A 17,462-nucleotide genomic window follows, 5' to 3' on the forward strand; every position below is an offset into this window, starting at 1 on the left:
CAGAAACCTTGCAAGGATGGAGTGAGATGGCACATGTGAGCACTACGTGGTCAGATGTAAAACATGAGCAGTAACAACCATGAGGGCCTGTGATGTGCCAGACCCTTCATGTACACGATCTCCTTGATTCCAACCTCACAGAAGTCTTGCAAGGCTTACATGTTATCATCCGTATTGTACTGAGTAGGAAACTTGAGTCAGAGAGGTTGTGCCAAGTTGGCAGGTGGGGGACCCAGGTTTTGATGCTGACTCCAGACCCTGTGTAGTGCTGCTTTTCTTCTGTGTGGGGTTCCGGCTCATAATCCAGTATTAGCTGCTGCTCTTGTCATCCCTTCCTGTGGCTTTGATCCCTCTCTCTAATAGTTCAAACCCCTCTTCCTTCTAGGACTTTCTTGTCCTTCTAGCCCCTGGGCTGACTAAATGGCCCCAGGACATAAGTGCCTTGTGACGTCAGGCCATGCCAAACAGAAGTTGCAGTAACACGGAGTAACTGCAGACTCAGACTCAATAACTCAGACTCCTGTGCCTCCGTCCCATACCCACTTTTCCCTCCACCACAAGCCTGTGCCTTGGGCCTTTTCCCACGTAAGAACCAAACCACTCACCACTGGTCGATCCACAGAGATGGTATTTTCAACTTCCCTGTGAGGAACACAAACGTGAGAGGGTCTCAGTGTCACCAGGAGTAAGTGGGAAGCACAGAGGGGGTTTGCTCAGGTCACCTGGCTACTTGGAGCCAAGTCGGGACCAAAATCAAGAGAACCCCAGGAACTGACATCCCACACTGTGGCTACCATCCCCTGCAGCCAAGTGCAGACCCAGGGGCTCTTGCTGGCTTTGTCCAGATTTCCTCAGAGGCAGGACCCAGCCACTTACACATGGACCTTGTGTTTCTTTTAGAGACAGAGGTCCAAGTGGCATAGCCTATGCTGTGGTGACCAAGAGGGCAGGATGTGGCCTTGCTGACTTCCCCTGGCCACTCTTCCTACAAGTTCAGTCACCCCTAATTGCTCCTCTCCCTCTACCCACTTTATATTTTCTCCTTATCATTTATCTAAATTGAAGATACTCCTGTACATTGCTGTCGTGTGCTAGAATGTCAAGCTCCATGAGGGCAGGTGTTTCTTTCTGTTTAATTCACTGCTCTATCCTCAGTGTCTAGAAGACGAGAGCCTGGAACATAGTAGGTGCTCAGTAACTATCTGTGGGATGGATGGATGGATGTGGAGGAGACCTGTCCTGCTGCCTCGTGCCTCCAGTCTCTGGAATGGGCCATGTGGGCTCTTAGGAACAGGCGGGGAAAGCCAGGCTGGGACTCACTCAGAGAGGTTCCTCTTTTCGGAGAAGACCCGGAGGATGAATTCCCCCTCCTGGTGGGGCTCATAGGTGGAGGGCACAATGACGTACTCGCTGGGGGGCAGGCGGAAGCGCTCGGACACCTCCCGCATGTTAATGTAGGTTCTGCTCCTAGCCTTGGAGGCGTTGTACAGGAAGAAGTCCTTCTGCAAGTGCTGCTTGTTTCCATGCATCTGAGGGAGAGAAGAGCCCAAGGGACCTGAGCCCCTCAGGAGGGACACCCTGTCCTGCTCACAGCCCTCCTCTGGGGAGTCCTTCTTTGTTACAGCCTGGTCACCCCTCTCACAGTCAGGATCTACCAGCTTCTGATTCCCAAGGTCTCAAATAGCTCAACAGCCCTGGAATTCCCTACCCCATACCCTCTAACTTTTCTGGTTGTGATCAGAAGTGAAGGTCGAGTTTAGCATCCCGTGCTCAGGGCCACTTACCAGAACTGCCGCTGGTCAGCTCCAGATCACCTCTGGGTTGAAATAGGACCCCAGCGAGGCAGCGGAGCTGTGGCTTAGGTCTGAGGGAGGCAATCCCTCTAACCCAAAGAGGGCAGTCACCCTCAGAACGTGTGTGTGTGTGACTCAGTGTGTGAGTGTATGACTCCCTCTCTGGCAGGAGGGGAGAAAGGGCAGGTGGTGGGGGTGGTAGTCAGGAGGCCATGCCGCACCCTGAGGATCTGTTCTGGAGTTGAGTGACTGGGGCAAGGCCCTCTTCTACCACAGTCCTGCCCACAAACCCCTCAGGAGCTTCCCGATGTGTCACAGACATAGGACCCCAGGTGGCACTGCACACACAGCTGGCTGCTCCGCTTCTATACCTCTTTGGGGACCTTGGGGAGAAAGAGAAGATGCTCAGGTTCTGTGGATTTCAGATCTGAAGGGGGACAAAAAGCTTGCCAGAAGTGAATGCTAGCAACTGCTGAGTGAATGCAGGCATCTGGCTCCTTCTGTACCTACCTGACAACCCTGGCCCTGCTTCACGTTCCCTAGATGGGTGGTTTTTTTTTTTTTTTTTGGTCTTTTTGCCATTTCTTGGGCCACTCCTGTGGCATACGGAGGTCCCCAGGCTAGGGGTCTAACGGAGCTGAGCTGCCAGCCTACGCCAGAGCCACAGCAACGTGGGATCCGAGCCGTGTTTGCAACCTACACCACAGCTCACAGCAACACCAGATCATTAACCCACTGAGCAAGGGCAGGGATCGAACCCGCAACCTCATGGTTCCTAGTCAGACTCGTTAACCACTGCGCCATGACGAGAACTCCCCTAGATGAGTTTTTTTTAACTCTTACAAACTTCTAAGAGGTTCTGACACAAGGGGGCCTGATAAAGGGAGTTTGGGGATTTGGGGGAGAGGTCACTGAGTATTGGGGAAGCCCCATGAAAGCCTCCTCCCTGAAAAGGTAGCCTGAAGCCAGTTAGGGACTGCGTACCTCGTAGATGGCGAAGCCGATGGTGAAGAGGTTGGCCCCCAGCTTCCGGTCCTTCCGCCGGTTCTTCTGCATCAGTGCTACCAGGAAGCTGCAGATCACCTCGGAGTCGTCAGGGTCATCATCCTCCTCCAGGAGCTTCAGACGGTACTGTGGGTTGGTCCAGAAAGTGTCTGTGCCCCCACAAAGGAATGGTATGTTCAGGTCTGCCTCTTGAAGGGGGCAGCCCAGGAGATGAGATGGAGGGAACCTCTTTATCTCTATCCCCCCAGCATATAGGTGCTCAGGTATGTATGGAAAATATGATCCCAGCATTTGTCTAGTTATTTGGTGTGTTGGGGGTGGTAGCCTTTATAGCTTTATACAGATGGAGCTGTGCTGATGGGCTGTGTGGCTTCCTCTTCTGCACTTTCATTCTCATTCTTTGCAGATGGCTACACTTCCCTCACCTGCCCCTTCAGTGTTGTTGGTCCCTGGGGTTTGTTCCTGGGCCTCTTCTCTCACCCTGTCCACTTTCTAACTTTTCCCGATACTCTGATGATGCCTGAGCTGTAGATCCCAGCCTCAATCTGTCTCTCCCTTTGTCCTTACTTTCTTTTTTTCTCCTTTCTCTCCCTCCTCTCTTCTTTTCACCCTTTCTTCTTTCCCTCCACAAATATGTATTGAATCCCTGTCATAGAGCCAAGTACCATTCTTATCTATGCAGCCAGTCCACTATCACACATCTTCCCTTGGATATTCTGCAGGGGCTTCAGAAATCCCATTTCCCATATCCCATGCTCCCTCCCTGCAAAGACATAGCCAACCCCGCCAAAAACATACAACACACTGATTTTTCTTTCTTAGGTGTCTCATGTTGCATCATAGGCAGCATCCACTCAGGTTCTCAAACTGGGAAACCCAGTGTCATTCTACCTTCTTCCTTCTCCACATCACCCAACATCCTCTCCCCTTAACCTGTCCCATCCTCCCATCTCTGCTGCTCCCAACTTGGCCTAGGCTTTCATCCTCCCTGGCTTGAACTCTTGCCATAGATGCTAGTAGTCCTCCAGTCCCATCTCAGCATCATGAACATGGTCCTGTTCTGACACAATAACCTGCCTAAAAGTTGTTACCAGCCCCTTCATATAAAACTTCTCCTGAGGTTTCCTTCTCAGTCAAATAGGGATGGCTTATTTCATAAGGTAATGTCTGTCTGGGACTTAGTAGAGACTCGGCAAATGCTGGTTAATATTATTCTGCCTGGAACTTGTTCTGCTTGGACCCTTCCCTCATTCAGAGCATCTCCCACCTGGGAAGTTGCGACAGCCTCCAGCAGAGCAGCCCCTCACCCAGCGGCCCTCGTTCACGGACACTGTCCAAGTCTGAAGCTTGTCGGACTCCAGGGCATCAGCTGTGAGGTTGCAGATCTCCAACTTTGTGAAATGGTAGATGAAATCATCATAAGACATCCTGAGAAGTCGGAAGGAAAGAGAGACCCATATGGGAAGCTGGGAAAGGTAAGACTCCAAGGCTAACACAGCACAATGAAATGATCCAGAGAAACTTGGTCATGGACCTAGAGAGAGCCCTGTCCTTCCTTTTTAGGGTCATTTCTGATGTATCTCTTGAAATAAAGACTCAAACTCGTGTGTCCTTGATGGGATTGCTTGGCACAGTTCAGTTCTCTGAAATGTTTCATGTGTGCCCCTCCACTGGGTCCTAGGCATTGTGCCAGGCACAGGGAAAAGAGACACAGATGGGAAAGGACAGACAATTAAGCAAGCAATTTTATTTATTTATTTATTTATTTTGTCTTTTCTAGGGCCGCTCCCGCGGCATATGGAGGTTCCCAGGCTAGGGGTCTAATCGGAGCTGCAGCCACCGGCCTACGCCAGAGCCACAGCAACTCGGGATCCGAGCCGTGTCTGCAACCTACACCACAGCTCACGGCAACGCTGGATCGTTAACCCACTGAGCAAGGGCAGGGACCGAACCTGCAACCTCATGGTTCCTAGTCGGATTCGTTAACCACTGCACCACGACGGGAACTCCTAAGCAAGCAATTTTAAACGTGATGAGTATCACAAAGAAATTCATCTCAGTCCTAGGGAAGACAAGGGGATCCTGAAGAAAAGTTGAATCTGACTCGAAGGCTAAGTAGAAATGATCTGAGTGAGGATAAGGGTGGCACTGGATGAGCACAGTAAGTAGAGCTTCCTGGGCTTAGAAAGTGGCACCATGAAGGCCGGGAGCAAGTGGCTGAAGCAGTGTGCATGGCAGAGGGCGGGGCCACATCGTGCTGGCCTGGTCCTGACTCTCGGGCTCCTCCCCAAACCTCAATCTTCGGGGCCACTGGCTGGAGATGAACAGAGCCCAGATGTCCCAAGGGCTGGAATCTGATGGCCTCTGGGGTTTGAGGTTTAGGGTTTCAGCCCCTACCCAATCGCCTACCCCTCAGGGTCTTCCTGGGTCTTGGACTCACCAGAACTCTCCATCCTCAGTGACCTGGTGCTGCAGACGGGCCTTCTCATCTTTGTCCACAAAGCTCCAGTCCTTCCAACTAGAGGGACAATGGAGGAGTTATAGAAGGAAGAAGAAAGGGAAGGCCTGGTATAGGTTAGGGCAGGAGGTATCAGAGAAACAGGAAGAAGGTTAGAGAATAGCTCATCTCAGCTAGTGTGACCCATTAAAATGCAAATCTGATCTAATACCCTCAGTGTAAGATCCAGTAATTGATTCCTACCACCCTCAGGATTAAGATCAAGCTCCTTAAATGGTTTATAAGGGCTTGACTCTTCTCTAGCTGATTCTTTTTTTTTTTTTTTCCTTTTTTTGCCACCCAATGGCATACAGTGTTCCTGGGCCAGGGAGCAGATCCAAGCCACAATTGCAACCAACACTACAGCTATGGCAATGCTGGATCCTTAACCCACTGTGCCAGCCCAGGGATCAAACCTGTGTTCCAGTATTCCCAAGGCACCACTGATCCTGTTGTGCCATAGTGGGGACTCTTCTAGCTGATACTTTTTTTTTTTTTTTCTTTTTAGGGCCACACCCGTGGCATATGAAAGTTTCCAGGCTAGGGATCCAATCGGAGCTACAATTGCCAGCCTACACCACAGCCACAGCAACATCAGATCTGAGCCATGTCTGCAACCTACACCACAGCCCATGGCAATGCCAGATTCTTAATCCACTGAAGGAGGCCAGGGATTGAACCTGAAACCTCATGGTTCCTAGTCAGTTTTGATTCTGCTGAGCCACGACGGGAACTCCTAGCTGATTCTTTAACCATTCGTAAACACTTTAAAAGTTAGACTTTGGGCTCTAGAAGTAGATAAACTGGGGTTTCAATGTAATAATGTTAGTTGTAACTTTGGGCAAGTCGCTTCACCCTTGCTCTGCTTCTGTCTTAGCTGCAAAAGGGGAATGATTATGTCACCTATACACAGGGCTGTGATGAGCAAGAAATAAAATCACTCATGAAAAACTTTTAGAACAGTCCTCGTCATCTACAAAGTGACTGTCTGAGTAACGGAGAGAAAGCCCAAACATGTCAACTTCTCCTTCCACCCTGCCACCCCACAAAACTCTCCTGTTTTGTGTTTTTAAAGGTTGAGCAGCTTTATACATTCTTTCTCCCGAAGGAGGAGGACATAAATAAAGCACATTTGTGTTTCAGGCACGTGGAGGAGAGTGAAACTAAATGGGTTGTTCTGGAGAGGGAAGGGATTGAGGAAGTGCTTGGAAGCAGGGAATGCTGAAGGGAATGGCGAGTCCTGAGACCGGCAGGAAGGACACAGTGGGGAAAGGGAGTCCCTCTGAGTGATCGAGGCTGGGCCTCACTTGTCAGCAGTCCCTGCAGCAGAGGTGTTGGCAGAAAGTGAGTTAAGGCCAGATACCACTTTCTGAGACTGGAGGACACAGCGAGGATCCCTGTGGGTGACTCGGGCCAGAGGCGTGGCCCACTGATGGGGCACCGAGGGCCTTCCCCGAGCAGGGAGCTTAGGTCAAATGCCACCCTCTCCAGGTACCCCTTTTCTGCCTTCCTGTCCAAGCTAGGGGAGGGGCTCCCTCTTTGTGACACTTACCTTAGCATTTATATCAGTGATTATTAGTGTTTGTCTTTCCCATTGGATCTGAAAGCCTACAAGTCAGGGTCTAAGTCTCTGCATTCATTTCTAAGTCCCCAAACAGTAGCATGGGGCCTGGCACACACTGTGCACCAAGGAAGCAAGGATTTGCTCAGCCCATTTCTAGAATCTTTCTTTTTCAGCCAGTGGCCATGTGAGCTCTCCGGATCCCAGAATCCCCCTGGCTCTGATCTTACTGCCCTTTTCCCGAGCCGACAGCCCCACTTCTCCTCTGTGGATCATTGGTGTTAAGGATACTTTTAGACCAAGCATTTGTAGTACTCTTGTGGATTGGTACCTAACCCAGCCTTGCCCCAGGCTCCGTTGTTCCCTCCCTGTGGGGTCTCCTCACCTACCTGTCACTCCAGGAGCCATTCCACTCCACCTGGCCCCAGGGGTTCCTCAGCCGCACAAGCTTCACCTTTTCACCCTTGAACAGGGCCTTGAGCAAAGAGAAAAAGTTCTCTCACTCTGGGTCCTTTCTGGAAAGGGGTTTGCTGTCTTGCCCTGGGGGCTGGGGTGGGAGTGGGGAGAGAATCCCATACTGGGGATGTCCTGCTTGGCCCTGGTCAAGGAGACTGATCAGAAGCTCCCTGTGGAAAGGCAGGGTGATGGGGCAGAACCTGAGTCCACAGAAGTCAGGCTGGGCCATCACCTTGCCATTTTCTAAGAAATGATTTTCTTAAGGAACATCTGGCCATGAAGAGCTTTGGGGTAGGAGGTGGGGCATGTAATGTAGGGCTTTGCTAGCATATTAAGTGTCTTTGCATGAATGGGAAATAACACCCTGCTGACTGCGGAGCTACAGAAAACGTCCCCTCTAGATGGATCAATCAGAAGATGCCCCTTCCTCCCATCTGCCTCGTGGACCACGGCAGATGACTGTCCCTGTCTACCCATCCCTGTGAATAGGGAACAACTTGCCCAACTGTGCACAGAAGCCTGGTGAGGTTTTGGTCTCCAGTGTGACCCAGCGAAGGCCAGACATCCCAATGGGAGCAAAACATCATAACTATCTGACCATGAAAAACAAGCAGCACAAGAGCCCATGAAATCAGCTTTGTAATACCAAAGTGATTTCTGTTGGCTCCTTGGAAACGTTGGAGCAATTGCTGTTTAGCACTAAAATCAAACATAAATTGAGCCCCATTCTGTGGCAAGTCCCAGTGGTCTCCTCCAACCCCAGGCACTGGGCTTGAGTGCCTGAGTGGAGGCAGACTCTGCAGATGTGGAGGGCACAGGAAGCCACATCCTGACTTTGAAAGGTCATCCAAGTAGCCCTCAAGTCTCGTCCCACCAGGCCCTGCCAGGCTTACCTCCTCCAGCCCAGTAACCGAATAGGCGTGGCCTTTGACCAGCCCACAGGCCATTCTTGTCTCGAACTGAACAGGAACAATTGTCTGTGGAGTGAAAACCAGACAGGCCGTCAGGGGGTGCTGTCTGAAACCAAGTTCACACTGGTCCATGTCCTGGGATCTGGGAGGACAAGGACTCCTTCACACCCTGGAAGATGCCATGAGAAGATCCTCACTGGCCCTTTAAGAGAGCCGAGAAGATGCAGCCCAGGCAGTGTTTTCTCTCAAGCTGGCCCTCTGACCATCGGGGAGCACTGTGGATGGAGCCTGTGGCACGAGCTGGGTGACAGTGTGCCTAGCCCTCCTTTCTGGATCCCTTGGGGCCTTTCAGAGGAGGAAGAGGGCAGATAGAAGCTGACCTGGATTGGCCTCCCCTTCCCTTGAGCCCACCCAGGGTTAACAATTCCTGGAAGAGAAAAGGATTAAGAAAAGGGGTTAGATGAAACAGGTAGGTCTAACCTTTTATCTTTATACCCCTCACCTCCTCCACACCCGCCTAGAACATGATATTCAAGAAATCGAAAGTCATAGTGCCCAGGGAGAGATTTCTGAGAGGCAAGTCCTACTCAGACATGACTGTGCTTCAGGGAATAGGGGTAGCTCTTCCATTTGAGATTTGTTTCCATAGGAGATCCTTGGTAGAGGGCTAGGATTCCTAAAGCCTGGTGAACCCTAGATAGACCCTGTGGCTTCACTTTGCCTGATAACATGACAGCTTTAAGAGGAACATCCTGGAGTCCTTTTCAAGATGAGAGGCCAGGGCTTTTGGCATCCTAGCCTCTTCCAGATTTCCGCCTTTATCGGACCCAGATCATGATGAGTAAAAAGGGAGGGAACAGGAGAGTCACACATCTCTCAGTTCTAGACCAGGGAAGCTGCTTAAAAGGACTCTTGCAGCATTACTTATGCATACCTAGCTATTCCACTGCTGGCCATCTGTCCTAAGGAAATCATCACAGAGAGACACAAAGATGTATCTAATAGGATGTCCATTCTAACCTTTTAAAACAATAGCTAAAAGCAGAAAAAGAAAACAATCTAATTTCCTAATAATAAGGTACTAGGTAAATAAATGATATCTGTATGCTGGCATATTGTGCAGCCACTAAAAATGTTATAGGAGACACATTACGAATATAATTCTGGAGTTCTCTGACGGCCTAGTGGCTAAAGGATCCAGTGTTGTCACTGCTGTGGTGAGAGTTGCTGCTGTGGTGAGGATTTTATCCCTAGCCTGGGAACTTTGCATGTCTTGGGCACAGCCAAAAATAATAGTAATAAAATTACTATTAAAAATATAAAAAAGAGTACTATAAAAAATATACAAAAAGAATACTATTCTCATTGGTCCATTAAGCATATAGAGCTAACTGAAATATAAAGCATGCTGCAAAGAGGTACATATAGTGTGACAGCATTCTTAAAATAAAACTTTAGATTAAGTGTATGCGTAGTAAAATCCTAAAAGGACATATAACATGTTATTATCCTTAAAAAGGGTTAATTTCCTCTCTGCGTTACTATTCGGCACTTATTACTTCTGAAAGTACTAGAATATAAGATCTGTGAAGGGAAGACTTGGCTCGTTCACTAGAATCCTGAACAAAGGGGAGAGAATTTTCTTTGCTAGAAGAATGCCTGGTGCCTAGTAGGAGCTCAAAAAATATGTACTGGATACAGAAATGAATGTTTAGAGGAAGAGAAATACTTAAAAATAAGTGAATTCTCTCTTGTGTTTCTGCCTGTTCATTTGTTACCAGAGAAACTGCCTGGACCGTGAAGCCCAGAGGAACTCTGACAGAGATTCCCTCCAAATGCTGTCTCCCACCTTTCCCAGGAGCCTTGGAGCATGCAGGTTGCCCCAGCCCAGACCCTCAGAAGACCCCAGGCGGAGTGTGTGTGTGAGGCACTGGTAGCTGAGGCGGGGGTGTCTGACATCACACAAACAGGGCTGGGTCATGCAGGTGGCAGGGATGGTCAGCCCAGACTGTTGGAGGCGTACACACCCGGGTCGGTCTGTCATCTGAGCATCCCTCAGGGATGAGGTCTGAGTCCCTGAGCCGCGACTCGTCCATGTTCCTCACCATCCGTGCAATCAAATCCCCCATTTTCAGCCCAGAAGGAGAGGTTCCATAGGTCATGTTTGTGCCATCCTGAGGCCCGATGGGGCAGGCAGGGGACAGTCCAAGAGAGGGAGAGAGAGAGCAAACAAAGGAGGGTGACAGAAAGGGAAGGGGACAGAAAGAAGGGAAGGGACAGACAAAGGACAAGAGGAGAGAGAAGTAGAGCATGAATGGAGAAAAGGTAGAGAACAATGATGCAGAAAGAAAAGTATCCGCTGGCTGATCTTCCCATGCTGCCCTGTCTACTGGGTGTACTAGGAGGGGGAGGAACAGGAATTCTGCCTGGGCCCCTTTCTCCGCAATGGAAATCGCCAGGACTGTTGTACATGAAGCAGCCCCTGAGGAAGGTGTGTCTCCTGGCCAGGCTGCCATCCCCTTATCCTTGGCTCTGGCCTCAGTTCTTACCTCTTTGTTGCACTGAGAGCAGGGGCTGCAGGCTGAGCTTCTTGGGATTACCACACAAAGCCCTGTGTCTCAAGAAGAGATGCAAGCAAAGCTCAATGGCTGGGAGGCTTTCTTAGGGAACTGGAGGGCTCAGGTCCATAGCCAAGTGTGTGGCCAGCTGAATAGGGGCATGCAGGGGCTGAGAAATACTGACATAGGCCTCTGGACCTATGTCCACCTAAACTCCAGGGCTTGCAGGGTCCTTGCTCAATATCTTTATTGAAGATACCCAGAAACTCCTCTCCCTTGAGGAATTCCCAATTTTTAGGGTTGAGAGCCAGTTCCTGCTTCCTAAAGCAAAACATTCACTCGGTCCCAGAGGAAAGTCCTGCACTGCTCTTCACTGGGTAAGGCTTCCCAACAGTTGGCAGCCCCCTGCCCCCCACCCCCAGACTTACATCAATGGAGCAGCCCATGAGGGAGCCCCTCTCGATGGCTTTCTTCATGATCTTGTACATGTCTCTGGGAGCATCTTTGATTTCAAAAAACTCTGTCACTCCTCCTGTGAAGTCCTCCATGGCCTCTGTAGTGTTTCCACCTTTCAGGGCTTCGTATGAACCATGGAGCCTTGGAGAGAGGATGAAGACCAGCCTGGGGTTGCAGGATTCCAGGGAACATGACCCAGGGACCACTATCGCCAGAACTTTACCCTTGGGTCTTGTGATGTTCCTCATCCAATTCTCCAGTAACCCCGTAAGCTATTGGAATAGGTACTGTGATTCCCCTTTTTAACAATGGAGAAACTGAGCTCCAGAGACTGTGACAGAGAGGAGAAACACTGCGACTGGAACCCAGCTATTCTCACTTCCTGAGACCTCTGTTTCCACTACACCCTGAACCCGAGATAGAGCTCCATTAAGGCCACTAGTAGCTGGGGTGGGGCTTCTAAATTGAACATATCCGTCTATTGCAAGCTCAAGAGATTGAGCCAAGCAAGACTCTGGGAGCTGAGCTCTAGAGATACAAGGCTCAGATCCACGACTTGCAATGCCACCACAATTGCAGGATTAAGGAGCTCACTACGGGAGGCTAAGTGTTTCCTGCACACGTCTCATTTCATCTGTGGTTTTAGTCATTGCTCCGTTGGCCTGATCTTCTCTGACTTGGTGTCAGAGTTGAAGACACACACATACACACTCCCAAACACACACATGTAACACGCCTCCTCTTGTGAGTGAGACCTCACTGGATTTTCTAGTCCACTTCCTTGTCTCTAGCCCTGCCTTGCATCCCAAAGGGCTGCCTTACTTAGCATAAGCCTTCTCCAGCAGAGCACTCCAGAACTCATTGCGGTGGTTGGATTTGGTGAAAACCAGTTGATTGTTGTAAGTTGGCAGGCAGTCATCAATAACCACGTCCACCCAGTCTCCGTAGCGCCAGAACTGCTCGGAAGCGTCAAGCACAGAGTCACATCCTCAGATTATCACTGGGAAATGTGTTCCTACCCCACATCCTTAGTGGTCGTTCATCCCAAAGCAGTTCCTTCTCTTTGGCTCTGCATCTTGGTGCTGTGTTCATATTATTCTGGGTTTGGGGTGTGTGAATTTTTCTCTAAATGGACTGTGAACTCCTCAAGGGCAGGAAGTGAGTTACAAACCACTTTGTCTCTTCCATACAGTCCACCCAGTATGGGGGATGGGAGGTGCTCCGAGTGTATCTGAGGGCTTGAAATTTTCCTTTTCCTGTTCATAGATCTGGGTTAGGGCCTCAGTACAGTATTTTTAGGTACCTCACCTGATCCTAATGTGTAGCCAGAGTTGAGAACTACTGGTCTAGGTGAAGATGATGTACAACTTATGTGTTTCTTGATGACAAAAAAGGTAGAAATTGCTTTTGAAGAAGGATTGATGTGGAAGAGGAAATTGACTCTGGCTGAAGCAGGAACACTATCTAATAATCTCAATTATGGATGATCCTTTTTGAACAGATCGGTTTTAACCCAAGAAAGCAAAATCTGTTTAATTTCCTTCTAATGACATTTTCTCTCCTATGGACAAGAGGACAAACATCTGTCTGGTCTTTGCATTTATGGCCTTTGAGATATCAGACCTTGTAAAGCAGCTTGTAAAACAAAATTCAGGGTCCACCTGTCTTGCCAGCACTCAGACGGCAGCAGGACACTGATTCTGAACTTTCAGAGAAGACCTTTTCTGAGGCCTTCCGTCCTGGGATACAAGATCGACTGATGGTCTGGGTCAGTCCCAGGACACTAGGAGCCTTCAGGGCTGGAGACAGATGGAAGTCTTAGAACCCTGGTGTCTGCTAGATGCCCACACATGAAGCTCATTTCTGTTCTAGCCCAGCACGGGGTTTGGCTCTTTGCCAGGACAATTTAGATCCAGAATGTTGCCAATGGCTGGATCGATTCTGGAACCAAAAGGCTCATTTCTGGGCCAACCCAAAAGTTTGGTCTCCAGATTAACTGAACTTTTTTTTACTGCAGCCTAGAAGGGGTGAGTAGTATACATGGTGTAGGCTGGCCTTGGGGTTTAAAGGACACAGGTCGTCAGGAGTGGCAGTTGTGGATGGGACTTCTCAACCTAAAGCTCCTCTGGATTCCCACGGCTGTCTTAGGGACTAACTTGAGAAGGGCTGCCGGTAATAACACAGCAGCCAGCCAGCTGGAGAGGCAAAAATAGACCTGCAGGCTAGCAAACAGGATATCTTCGGGCCTTCCTGGGGCCTAGCGGAAGGAATGGGGGTAGGAAAAAATAAATAACTGCTTCCTCACAGGCTTGAGGCCTGAAGGGAATCTCTGCCCACATGGCAGGGAGGGTGGGTGGAACTTTTCCTAGAGCCACTGGGAAGTCAAGGCCGGGAGACCTGTGGATGGCAGCTGGCCCTATTAGTTACAGTCCCATGACCTCACCTGGAAGTGAAAGATCCCTGCGTAGTTTTCGGTGAAACTCTGATCATGGGGTATGACTCGGAAAAGCAGGCGCTTGTTGAGGGTCAGGCAAGCGATGGCTGCCAGAAACCAGCAGTCCCCTGCAGGCAAACACGTGGCACAGGTCACAGGAGGGCCGGCACCTCCAGGGAAGAAAGAGACCCTATTCCCATCAGCTGCTGCACTTCTTTGGAGAAGGCATTCAGTTGGCGGTCATTGTCCCACTTCCAGAACTGGCCTTACAGAGGTGTCAACCCAGGGAAGGAGTTTGATAGCAGACCCTGGACCAGGTGATCAACAAAATAACTGACTTGACTGATTTTCCTGAAGGCTGTAGGCAACTCCTCTATCTGCAATATTAGCTCACTTTCTTTCTGGACCTCAGTGGAGACAGAGCCGTAGGTGGTCGTAACTGGGTCATTCTTTCTAACACCTGCCTGCCCCTTGCCTTTGCAATGGGAGTCCATTTCCCCTTTTGACCTTAGAGGAGGCTGGGCATCTGAGAGCCATCCATTCAGCCAACTTATATTGTAAGGAAAGCCAGTTGGTAGTTGGAGGGGACACTTTGCTGTGTGTGTGTGTGTGTGTGTGCACCCATGCTGTTATGCAAAGCCTCTGTTGTGCTGTGTGGGATGTGCTAGCATTTCTGAGACTGCAGAGGGGAGGCTGAGAGCTGCCACAGTCCCTCCTCCACCACTCACCCCAAGCAGCCAGCCTCTCCTTTGAAACAGTGTATTGACTAGAAGGCCCAGATTGTTAGCTTGCCCAAGGCTCTGGAGGCAGCCTTCCCTCGAGTGCAGGAACTCAGATATTCCCAACCTCCTCATCCTGTGCTCCTGGGGACAAATTCTTTTCATTTGGTCCTTTCCCCTCAAGTTCTAAGTTGAATCTATTGATGTCGCCTCCAACTTTACTTCACAGAACTTTCCTGCAGTCCACACCAAAAGTAATACTTTTCCGAACAAGAGGCTGAGACAGAGGAAGGGTGACGCAGCCAAACTAACTAATCTGGTAGAAAACTGACTCTCATCCACAGGGCAAATGTCACCTTTGTTGAAAGACTTTTTTTTTCAGATTTTTTTTTTTATTACTCAAATGAATTTATCAAATCTGTAATTGTATAATGACCATAGCAATCTGATTTCACAGGATTTCCATCCCACAGCACAAGCACATCCCTTCACCCCCCAAACTGTCTCCTCTGGAGACCATAAGTTTTTCAATGTCTGTGAGTCAGCATCTGTTCTGCAAAGAAGTTCAGTCTGTCCTTTTTTCAGATTCCACTTGTCACTGAAAGCATTTGATGTTGGTGTCTCATTGTATGGCTGACTTCACTTAGCATGATTAAGACTCCTTTAATATGGAGCGATTCTGGGGCAATTTAAACAAGAGTTGGAGTTACAGAAGCAGTTGTTGTGAGCATAGAGATTCTGTGTGCCCAAGAGATGTGTGTTGTACACGGACAGTTTCAGAGCTGCCTTTTAAGGAAGGTGGGGGTCCCCCTAAAAGCAGGGCTTTTGTCTTGCTGAGTGGGGTGTGTAAGTGCCCTGAAGAGGAGGCTGTGGAATGAGGCACATCTCCTGTGATGCAAAGAATCAATGAGAAAGGTGTGAGGGACAAAGATTAAATGAAGCAATCCTCAGCACTTAGACAAATGAGGGCAATGTTACCAAAACCCTCTCCCTCCAAATTCATTGAAAACAAAACCAAGGAGTTCCTGTCGTGGCTCAGCAGAAATGAATCTGACTAGCATCCATGAAGACGCAGGTTTGATCCCTGGCCTCGCTCAGTGGGTTAAGGATCCGGTGTTGCCGTGAGCTGTGGTATAGGTCACAGATGTGGCTCGGATATGGCACGGCTGTGGCTGTGGCGTAGGCTGGCAGCTGTAGCTCCAATTCAACCCCTAGCCTGGGAACCTCCATATACTATGGGTGAGGCCCTAAAAAGACAGACCACAACAAAAACCCAGATTATTATCCTTTTACTTCCTGTAAAGGGATGACACCTTTTAATCACCCCTTGATTGTTCAGCTAGATGTGACCTGAGGGACTTTCTTACCTAGGTCTCCTTGACAGATGTCAGTTCTGTTGGCTCCACCAACGATAAATCGGGGATTCTCGCAAATTTCCTGTGAAAAACAAAAAGGAAATAATAGTGGTAGTAGCTATTATTTACTGAGGTCCATTTTGTAGTACTGGTGTCACGTATCAGGAGTTTTAGGGGTGTTCCCTGGTGGTCTAGTGGTTAGGACCTGGCATTTTCACCACTGTGGCCTGAGTTCAATTCCGGGTCTGGGAACTAAGATCCCATCTTAAGCCGCTGCATGATGCTACTGAAAAAAAAAAAAAAAAGTTTTACATTCATCACTTATGTAAGCCTCCAAAACCCTCTGTGAATTTGATACAGTCATTCTTATTTTCTAGGTAAGGACACCAAGTCTCAGAAAGGTTAAGAAAGCTTTCCCAAGGACACACAGCTAGTAAATAAGCAAAGCCAGATACATGTCTCCTATTCTCATTGTTCCACCCTGCTCCCTCACACTGATATACTGTCTGAGTAAGGATGTACCTTCAGCCTTAGGGCAGTGTCATTTCTGGGAGGGCTTTGGAAAAGGCATAATAGAAAACAAGGTTCTTGATTTTTTTTTCTTCTATGCCAGGAAAAGAGGTGAAGGAGGGAAAATAGGATCTTTCTTCTCAAGATGTGGTAACATAGGTGCTTAGTATCAGCACATGTCCCAAAGGCCACGGGACTTGAGAGCTGGGAAGAGCCAAGAGTAAATTCAATGTGGGCTTCTAAGACTTCCCCATCTGTTGGAAAGTGCATTTCTTTTCTATTCTTTTTTTTTAAGACTGCACCCAACTTTCACCCAAGGCATATGAAAGTTCCCAGGCTAGGAGTTGAATCAGAGCTGCAGCTGTCGGCCTACACCACAGCAGCATGGGATCCAAGCCACAACTTTGACCTACACCATAGCTCAAAGCAATGAGAGATCCGTTACCTGCTGAGCAAGGCCAGGGATCGAACCCACATCCTCATGGATACTAGTCAGGTTTGTTTCTGCTGCCCCACAATGGGAACTCCCAAGAGTGCATTTTTTCATTCAAGCTAACCCACATAGCTCCCCTGGCCCCAACCTTTTTCAAATCCAGGCACTACCAATTATGTTCATCCCAACAGTGGCCAACAGAGGGTGCTCTTGTTTTTGTTCAGATATATCATGCTTTGTCTTTTAACTTCAGAAATAATTGTGGATTCTGTGTTTTGGGATTTTTGCTTTTGTTTTTGTTTCCTGATTTTTAGGGCCACACCAGAGGCCTATGGAAGTTCCCAGGCTACGGGTCAAATTGGAGCTGTCGCTGCCGGCCTACGCCACAGCCACAGCAATGCCAGATCTGAACCGCATCTATGACCTACACCACAGCTCATGGCAATGCCAGATCCCCAATCCACTGAGCAAGGCCAGGGATCATCCTCATGGATACTAGCTGGATTCATTTCCACTGTGCCACAACAGGAGCTCCTGTGCTTTGGTTTTAAAACCCTTCTTCACAGCTTCAAGGAGCATTGCTGTCCCTGTGACCCAGCCCCTCCACCTCATCTTTCCATCACAATCACCCGATACCCTCAAGTGAGCTGAAGTTCCCTGAACTCAGCACTCAGGGATCTTTCCCTCCTATTAGAGGGGAAGTCTTACCTTGACCATGTCACACACACCTCCCACTCAAAACTCTTAGTGGAAGGATAAACCCAAAACAACATA

General features: G+C 49.1%; 1 protein-coding gene across 5 annotated transcripts in view; it reads right to left on the reverse strand.

The window, feature by feature from the left end:
* The window catches only part of CAPN3 (calpain 3), a 52,583-nt gene that overhangs the window by 7,618 nt on the left and 27,503 nt on the right, over window positions 1–17,462 (reverse strand). For 3 of the 5 annotated variants that reach the window (XM_047766595.1, XM_047766594.1, XM_047766593.1), the window contains exons 2-14: window positions 15,758–15,827; window positions 13,681–13,799; window positions 12,060–12,193; window positions 11,210–11,378; window positions 10,251–10,397; window positions 8,206–8,289; window positions 7,246–7,331; window positions 5,239–5,316; window positions 4,066–4,226; window positions 2,778–2,947; window positions 2,165–2,176; window positions 1,321–1,529; window positions 606–642 (exon numbers count right to left, since the gene is read on the reverse strand). In XM_047766595.1, coding sequence (XP_047622551.1) covers window positions 606–642; window positions 1,321–1,529; window positions 2,165–2,176; window positions 2,778–2,947; window positions 4,066–4,226; window positions 5,239–5,316; window positions 7,246–7,331; window positions 8,206–8,289; window positions 10,251–10,397; window positions 11,210–11,378; window positions 12,060–12,193; window positions 13,681–13,799; window positions 15,758–15,827 — 1,476 coding nt within the window. The remainder of the gene's footprint in view (window positions 1–605; window positions 643–1,320; window positions 1,530–2,164; window positions 2,177–2,777; window positions 2,948–4,065; window positions 4,227–5,238; window positions 5,317–7,245; window positions 7,332–8,205; window positions 8,290–10,250; window positions 10,398–11,209; window positions 11,379–12,059; window positions 12,194–13,680; window positions 13,800–15,757; window positions 15,828–17,462) is intronic. The other 2 variants (XM_047766597.1, XM_047766596.1) reach the window with 1 other exon arrangement.

The sequence above is a fragment of the Phacochoerus africanus genome, chromosome 2 (genome assembly GCF_016906955.1).
Source record: "Phacochoerus africanus isolate WHEZ1 chromosome 2, ROS_Pafr_v1, whole genome shotgun sequence".
Classification (NCBI taxonomy): Eukaryota; Metazoa; Chordata; class Mammalia; order Artiodactyla; family Suidae; genus Phacochoerus; species Phacochoerus africanus.